Consider the following 8,976-nt stretch of genomic DNA (forward strand, 5'->3'; position numbering starts at 1 on the left):
TGAAGAGCCCCAGTTCTGGAGTTGAGTGGGTCTGGACTCCCATCCTGGCTCTTGTTTGGTTCCCAGTCGTGGTGGTGGTTCTTTGTGTTGTTCCTGGAGACCGAAGAGGAGGACAAAGGACAGGTTTAGGGAGACGAGCTTTCTTGGCAGAGCTTGAGAATTAAGATGGAGTAGGTGAGGGGCGCCTGGGTGGCTTAGTCGGTTAAGCGTCCGACTTTCGCTTGGGTCATGATCTCGCGGTTCGTGGGTTCGAGCCCCGCGTCGGGCTCTGTGCTGACTGCCAGCTCAGAGCCTGGAGCCTGTTTCAGAGTCTGTGTCTCCCTCTCTCTCTGACCCTCCCCTGTTCACGCTGTCTCTCTCTCTCCTAGAAATAAATAAAACATTAAAAAAATTTTTTTAAAAAAACCAAAAACAAACAAGCAAACAAAAAAACGCATGCACGTGTGCACTCGCGCTCGCGCGCACACACATACACACACACACACACACACAGCAGCTGGGCCTCAGGGCACAGACAGATGTTGCCTTTCCCAAGCATGTATCCTGGAGATAAGGCATCACATTATTCCAGCCCATAAGATGTGAGTCACAATTATAGGCAGTGCATTAAATAGCATTGAACCACGTGTCGAAAAAGTCTCAACCTTTTCCCAGTTTTGAAGTATTTTATCATTTATCAAGGAGAGAGGCTTACTCTTTTTTTTTTTTAATTTTTATACTTTATTTTTGAGACAGAGAAAGACAGAGCTTGAGCAGGGGAGGGTCAGAGAGAGAGGGAGACACAGAATGTGAAGCAGGCTCCAGGCTCTGAGCTAGCTGTCAGCACAGAGCCCGACGCGGGGGTGGAACCCACAAACTGTGCGATCATGACCTGAGCCGAAGCCGGACACTCAACCGACTGAGCCACCCAGGCGCCCCGTACTCTTTCTTGCTCATACATCCATCTTGAACAGTTTTCTAATCCCATCTCCCCTTTTTATACGGAGCTCCGAGGGAGGCTGAGAGCCTTCAGAAGGCAACAGGATCTGGCTAGAATATTCTTGCCCACATTTTATTGTGAAGTTTTTAAAATATGTAGAAAAATGGAAAGAATTGTACAGAGAATACCTAGATTCCACTATTAACATTTTGCTTTATTACATATCCATCTCTGTATCCAACTACCCATCGTCATATTTTCTGATGGATTTCAAAGAAAGTTGAAAATTTGGAGGAATCTGATGTATAGCATGGTGATTTTAGTTAGTACTTGAAAGTTGCTAAGAGAGTAGACATTAAGTGTGCTCACCACAGGGGCGCCTGGGTGGCTCAGTCAGTTGAGCGTCCGACTCTTGATTTTGGCTCGGGTCATGATCTCATAGTTTGTGAGTTTGAGCGGCACATTGGCCTCCGTGCTGGCAGTGTAGAGCCTGCTTGGGATTCTCTCCCCCACCCCACCCCCGCCCTTCCTGTGCTGTCTCTCTGTCTCAATGAATAAAATAAACAAAATAAATAAATGTTTTTACCACAAAAAAGAAAAAAGAAAGAACTATGATGTGATGGAAGTGTTAGCTAACACCAGGGTGGTAATCATTTTACAATATATAGGTGTATGAAATCAACACATTGTACACCTTAAACTTACACAATATCATGTTAGTTATATCTCAAAACGCTGGAAAACAATAAAATTAAATACATTAGTCTACTTCCCTTCTAAACACTTCAGCATCCATATCATTAACTCAAGTTCAATATTCGTTTATGGCTCTTTTTGTAGGTTTTTCTTCTAAGGTGGAAATTACGTATAATGCAATATTAATCTTCAGTGTAGATTCGCAGAGACAAAGGCATATGGCGGAGTAACCCATCTCTGTCAAGGTTCAGAACATCACTGTCACTGGAGAATGCTGCCTCACGTCCATTCTCAGTCACGTTCCGCCCATTTTTCCAGTGTCAACCACTATTTGTATTTTTTTCCCCACCCAAAAGTGTCTCACTTTGAATCATCAATTATAGGCCAAACTCTGTGTAGTTGGAGGGGCTTTGAAGGTAAGCTTGGGGAGGGCAGGAACCTTTTGTTCACTAGCATTTAGTTTCCAAGCGCTTAGTACAAGGGTTTGAGCATGTAGTAAGGACTCCATAAATATTAGTTGAATTTCTATGTATTTTTATGTAAGGCCAACTATTTTTTTCATTTTATTTATTTTTTTACAAATAGTTTATTGTCAAGTTGGTTTCCATATAACACCCAGTGCTCATCCCCACAAGTGCCCTCCTCCATGCCCATCTACCCCCTTCCCCCCCACCCATCAGTCCTCAGTTTGTTCTCAGCATTCAAGAGTCTCTCATGGTTTGCCTCTCTCCCTCTCCCCCACAGTCCTCCGTTAAGTTCCTCCTAGTCCTCCTATACGTGCAAACATATGGTATCTGTCCTTCTATGCCTGGCTTCTTTCGCTAAGCATAACACCCTCAAGGTCCATCCATGTTGCTACACATGGCCAGATTTCATTCTTTCTCATTGCCATGTAGTATTCCATCGTATAGATAAACCACATCTTCTTGATCCATTCGTCCGTTGATGGACATTTAGGCTCTTTCCATGTTTTGGCTATTGTGGAGAGTGCTGCTATGAACATTGGGGTACATGTGCTCCTATGCATCAGCACTCCTATATCCCTTGGGTAAATTCCTAGCAGTGCTATTGCTGGGTCATAGAGGAGTTCTATTGTTAATTTTTTGAGGAACCTCCACACTGTTTTCCAGAGGGGCTGCCCAGTTTACATTCCCACCAACAGTGTAGGAGGGTGCCCATTTCTCCACATCCTCACCAGCATCTATAGTCTCCTGATTTATTCATTTTAGCCACTCTGACTGGAGTGAGGTGGTATCTCAGTGTGGTTTTGACTTGTATTTCCCTGATGAGGAGGGATGCTGAGCATCGTTTCATGTGTCTGTTGGCCATCTGGATGTCTTCTTTGGAGAAGTGTCTGTTCATGTCTTCTAAGGCCAACTTTTTAAAAAGCCAACTTAGGGGCACGTGGGTGGTTCAGTCAGTTAAGCCTGTCTCTCTTCTTTTTTTAAGCGTATTTATTTAATTTGAGAGGAGAGAGTAGGGGAGGGGCAGAGAAAAAGAGTTCTAAGCAGGCTCCACACCTGGCAGCACAGAGCCCGATGTGAGGCTCAAACTCATGAACCATGGGATCGTGACCTGAGCCAAAACCAAGAGTAAGACACTTAACCAGTTGAGCCACTAGGGCTCTGTGCAGGCCGTACTGAGCCTGCTTGGAATTCTGTCTTTCCCTCTGACTCTCTCTGCCCGTCCCCCCTCAAAATAAACACACTTTTTTTTTAATAAAAAATAAAAGAGCCAACTTAAAGGAAAATTTAGGCCGATGTGGCAAAAACTGTAAAGAATTTAGCCAAAGAACTGCATTAATGTATACAACTAGAGGTACACTGTCCAATATGGTGGTCATGAGCTTCTTGGCTACTGAGCCCTTGAAATATGGCAAGTCCAAATTAAGATGTGTTGTTAAAAAAAAATTGGGTCACCTGTGTGGCTCAGTCGGTTAAGCAACTGACTTCGGCTCAGGTCATGATCTCACGGTTCATGGGTTCGAGCCCCATGTCGAGCTCTGTGCTAACAGCTCAGAGCCTGGAGCCTGCTTCGGATTCTGTGTGTGTCTCTCTCTGCCCCTTCCCTGCTCTTTCTCTGTCTCTCAAAAATAAGTAAATGTTAAAAAATTTTTTAAAAAGACAAAGTAAGATGTGTTGTAAGGATAAACACTGGATTCCAAAGACTTAGTACAAAAAAAAGCAATGTCAAATATCTCATTAATAACTTAATGTCACTCACATGTTGAAATAATATTTTGGTTCCCTTGAGTTTGATAAAAATACATTTCTAAAATTAATTTCATCTGTTTCTTTTTTTTAACTTTGTTCTCCACCCCCACTTTTTTATTTTTTTAATAGTTTTTTTTTTTAATTTATTTCTAGGAGAGAGAGAGAGACAGCGTGAGCAGGGGAGGGTCAGAGAGAGAGGGAGATACAGACTCTGAAATAGGCTCCAGGCTCTGAGCTGGCAGTCAGCACAGAGCCCGACGCGGGGCTCGAACCCACGAACCATGAGATCATGACCTAAGTGAAAGTCAGACGCTTAACCGACTAAGCCACCCAGGCGCCCCTACACCCCCACTTTTTTAAATGTGACTATTGTAAAAAATGCGTGATTCACATTGTATTTTTTTAAAAATTTTAAAATGTTTTTTAAAATTTATCTATTTTTGAGAGAGAGAGAGAGACGGCATGAGCAGCAGAGGGTCAGAGAGGGAGACACAGAATCTAAAGCAGGCTCCAGGCTCTGAGCTGTCAGCACAGAGCCCGACGCAGGGCTCAAACCCACGAGCTGTGAAATCATGACCTGAGCCAGAGTCAGATGCCCACCCAACTGAGCCACCCAAGTGCCTCACACATTGTATTTCTATCAGGTGTCTGGGTGCGAAAAGTTCATTGTGAGTCATATGTATAAGTATGATGAAGACAGGGTTCTTGGGGCACTGGGTGGCTCAGTCGGTTAAACATCCAACTGTTGATTTTGGCTCAGGTCACGGTCTCAGGGTTTTGTGGGTTGGTGCCTTGGGTCAGACTCTGCACACCGACAGGGTGGAGGCTGCTTCAGATTTCACGCTCTCCCTCTCTCTCTGCCCCTCCCCTACTCATGCTCTATCTCCCTCCAAATAAATAAACTTAAAAACAAAAAAAAACAAGGGGTTCTCATTTTTTACCTGCTTCCAGAAGGACCAAACGAGGGTCTTGTTTTTTGATACTAAAAACGGAGATGTGTGTTGTGAAATAATAAATGGAAGAAATGGAAATCAGTTGTCAGGCGATCGGACTACTCAGTGTTGTTCTCTAAGGACCTGGGAGTGTTCCCCTCCACCCTGGGAACATATTTATGTGGATTTTGAAACTGCCCTCTCTTTAAAACAAGCTGAAGGACAAAGAAGAACGAAATGTTCCGGGGTTGCTTTTATTGCAAGAATTTGGAGAGCTCCACCCGGACACCAGTGGCCCCGGCTCACCCCACAGCACCCACACACAGGAGCGCCGTGAAGGCACTGGGGGCCCATGGGAGCCCTGCCCCCCCCCCCCCCCAGCCAGTCAATGTGACTGAATCCGCCATCGAGGGCTGGCTCAGCTGCCCCCGCGTGGTCCCTCTGCGTCCTCGACTCCTCAGGCGGGCGAAGAGTGGGTCTCGGCGCCCCTCCGTCTCCCGCTTCCTGGGTCTGTGTCCTGCAACCCTGTAGCTCTGTCCCCAGAGGATGTCACCTGCGGCCCCCCACTCAGAAAGGGGGGCACCTCCAGTCGCGAGCCTCTTCTCTGTCCATGAGGCTCCACATGGCCCCTGTGTTGAGCCCCTGCCTCGAGGCAGGGAGTGGCCACATGCAAGGCCAGGGTCAAAGTCACTGTCCTCTACGAGCCTGGGAACCAGGCCCCAGCGGGGAGGCTAGGAGGCCCCCCCCGCCGCTGTCGGCTGGATCAGCATGGTCGTGGCCTGCAGTGGGTAGTAGCGGCCTCGCCAGGTCTTCCAGAAGATGCCCTTCTTACGCTGCTGCCGCTGGTGGGGGATGGAGCGGAAGTACTGGCCATTAAGGTTGGAATGACCACAGGTGCCAAACCACCAGCCACCTGCAGGGGTCAGAGGAAACAGATCCTGGTCAGGCCGGGGTCCCTGTGTCTCCACTGAGGCTGGGGGGTGGGGGGGCGGGGATGGAGCTGGTTTTAGGACGACACAAAGTTGTTTTTTTCTTTTTCTTTTTTTTTTTAATATTTTTTATTTATTTCTAGGAGAGAGAGAGAGAGACAGCATGAGCAGAGGAGGGTCAGAGAAAGAGGGAGACACAGACTCCGAAATAGGCTCCAGGCCCTGAGCTGGCAGTCAGCATAGAGCCCGACGCAGGGTTCGAACCCACGAACCACGAGATCATGACCTAAGCGAAAGTCGGACGCTCAACCGACTAAGCCACCCAGGCGCCCCAGGTGTTTTTTTCTTTAATGTCTTTTTTTTTGAGAGACCGAGAGCAAGCGCGAGAGGGGGACAGAGGATCCGAAGCGGGCTCCATGCTGACAGCACAGAGCCCGACGCGCAGCTCCAACTCCTGAGCCGTGAGATCATGACCTGCGCCCAAGTCAGATGCTTAATCGACTGAGCCACCCAGGCGTCCTCGGACTTTATAAACCTTAGAGGGGAAGACTTTTTTAGGGATTGTCACACATCGTGCTGAGGAACCCTAGCTTGTGACAAAGGAGTTTCAGGGGCTCTGGGCCCCCTTCCCAGTAGTTACAGCTTTTGTGTCTGTGACTGTGGCCGATTACTTCTCTGTACCTGACACCTGGGAAACCTTTATTAAAGACTTTCTGGGGTGCCTGGGGGGGCTCAGTAGCTTAAGCGTCCAACTTTCTATTTCAGTTCAGGTCATGATCTCAGGGTTCGTGAGTTCGAGCCCTGAATCTGCATTCACAGTGTGGAGCCCGCTTTGGATTCTCTGTCTCTCCCTCTCTCTGCCTCTCCCCTGCACATACTCTTATGCACGCTTTCTCTCTCAAAATTAAATAAACATTAAAAAACGACTTTCTATGATTAGTATCCATTTCTTCAATTTATATTCGATCAGACCATGTAAAATTACTAGTATTCCATCATTTTTTGATCCACCAGAAAGCAATTTCATACATTTCACTTTACAGAGCCTGGGCACCTGGGTGGTCAGTCGGGTGAGCATCTAACTCTTAGGTTCAGCTCAGGTCATGATCTCAGGGTTGGTGAGTTCGGGCCCTGTGTCAGGCTCTGTGCGGACAGCGAGGAGCCTGCTTGGTATTCCCTCTCTCCCTCTTGCTCTCTGCCCCTCCCCCATTTGCTCTCTCAAAATAAATAAAAACTAAAAAAAAAAAAAAGGACAGGACAAGGTTTATCTTGGTGGCTTGGCCACATGCCAGCCACTAGGCCACAAATGTCATCTCAAGATAATTCTAAGGAGTGGGCACCGTGGCTGTACCCAGTTTTAAAGACGGGGACACTGAAGATGAGAGAGGGTAAGTCAGTTGCCCAGAGACACACAGCAAGTGAGGAGAAGCGGGCAGAGAATGGACAGAATTCGGCACTGAAGGCAGGACAGGGAAACACAAAGGCAGAGAGGCGTGGTCTTGACCTTGCGGGGCCAGGCAAGACAGGGAGGGACAAGGCTGGCTCACCGGAGAGGCTCTTGGCACAGTTCTTGTCCCGACGGAGGTCGTGGTCTTGATCCCAAGTGGAGAAGGGCAGGGAGAGGCCATTGGGGGCGACAGTGGTGGCCCCCAGTTCACTGGCCACAGGGGCTGTGAGCTGCAGACTGTAGGCCGTGTCCTCCCCACCCAGATGGACGGGGAACTGCAGCGACTCGGCATTGCCCTCCCAGTCCCGCAGCTGCACGGCCAGCCGGCTGCCGCGGCCCCCGGCGATGCGGTGAACCTTCTCCAGGCCCAGCCAGAACTCACCTACAGGGGAGAGGCCAACCGGGTGAGACAGACCCACCTCCTCGCCCCTCCTCCCCTCGCTGCCTCTGGCCCCGGGGGAAACCCGCACCTTGGGGGTCTCCGAAGCCAGCCTTGTAAGCTTCCCAGGGCTGGTTAAAGTCCACGGAGCCGTCCTGGCGCCTCTGAATTACGGTCCAGCCTCCATCTGCCCGGAAAGGTGCAATGTCATCAGGAGGGCCCTTTGCGCAGGGGACCCCACTTCCCATCTGGCTCTCAAGCCCCAAGCCGCCTCCAAACCCAGAGAGGGCAATGCTCTTCTCATTCACCCCAGCAAGACTAGAGGAAGGGGGTTAAGGGTGGGCTGGCCAATGGGCAAGGGGCTCAGCCTAGATCATGGTCCCAAGACCCCGGGAGGGAGGCCCGGACAGAGGGAGCAGTAGAAATCTAGGAAGCTTCTCCTGGCCCACTGAACCTGGCTCGACCATGGGTAGTGGCGGGGAGCTCCATTTGACCGAATGGCAACAGGGCCCACAGGGCACCCCTGCGGGCCACACACGCTACCTGAGGTCATCTTGCAGTTAACCAGGAAGGGCGGGGACCCCTGGGGCTGGATCTGGAACAGTCCACTTTGCCGCTCTCCCTCTTCGAACAGCTCTTGGCAGTCCCTGGGCAGCCCTGAAGGGCAGGCAGAGAGAGGGGTGGGGAAATTGAGACAGGAGGGGACTCAGGAAACAGCCATGTGAGGGGCTGGGCAGTGGGTGACAGGGGACATGAGGGGGCCAATCCTGGGTTCACAACATCCCCTGTCCTGGACGGCCCCTGCGCCACCCACCATCCTTCCTCCTCCCACACTGCATTCTCTCCTCGGGCCTCAGCCAGCCTTGTACCACACACCCTCCTGCCACAGGGACTTTGCACATGCCAGTCACAATGCCTGGGACCCTTTTCCCTCAAGCCCTTCTTGCCTCATTCGAAGATCCCCACTTCTAGAAGAGATGCTTTCCCTGACCCCCCAGACCAGGCCAGACTCCCAAAAGGAGCATGGCGGACTTCCTGCCCTCCACCCCAGGGGAGTCATCCAGTGGTCTCTCCACCACTGAATGAGGACTCCATGGGGCCAGGGACCGAGGGGCTCTTTGCCCACAGTCTGGCACCAGTGCCCGGGGCCGATTGTAGCCCACAGTAGGTGTTTAATAAAGACTGGAGGCATGGGTGACTGAGAAGCTGGGCCAGGGTGGAGAAGGTGGGAGTGGAGCTGAGCAGCAGCGCTCTGCCTCCTCAGGCGGGGGCTCCGCAAGAGGCTACCAAAGTCAGGGGCGCCACCTGGGATCCCAGGTGCGGGAAGGGGAAGGCAAGGAGGGCTAAGGAACCAAGGAGGAAGCCTGGGAGGGAAAGAGGAGGGAGGGATGGCTGGGGCGTGTCCAAAGGCTCAGGAAATCCCCGCCCCCAGTTCAGCCCGGAAAGTAGGGAAAAGGTCGC

At 50.3% G+C, this 8,976-nt stretch overlaps 1 protein-coding gene across 1 annotated transcript in view; it reads right to left on the minus strand.

The window, feature by feature from the left end:
- Window positions 1-5,000: 5,000 nt before the first annotated feature.
- Window positions 5,001-8,976, minus strand: part of ANGPTL4 (angiopoietin like 4) — a gene marked incomplete at its 5' end in the record, with an annotated part of 5,972 nt that continues 1,996 nt past the window's right edge. Inside the window, 4 exons of the mRNA XM_077745724.1 lie at window positions 5,001-5,673; window positions 7,237-7,518; window positions 7,607-7,702; window positions 8,059-8,172. Of these exons, the coding sequence (XP_077601850.1) occupies window positions 5,492-5,673; window positions 7,237-7,518; window positions 7,607-7,702; window positions 8,059-8,172 (674 nt within the window). The remainder of the gene's footprint in view (window positions 5,674-7,236; window positions 7,519-7,606; window positions 7,703-8,058; window positions 8,173-8,976) is intronic.

Source organism: Crocuta crocuta, unplaced genomic scaffold, assembly GCF_008692635.1.
Source record: "Crocuta crocuta isolate KB4526 unplaced genomic scaffold, BGI_CrCroc_1.0 scaffold650, whole genome shotgun sequence".
Taxonomy (NCBI): Eukaryota; Metazoa; Chordata; class Mammalia; order Carnivora; family Hyaenidae; genus Crocuta; species Crocuta crocuta.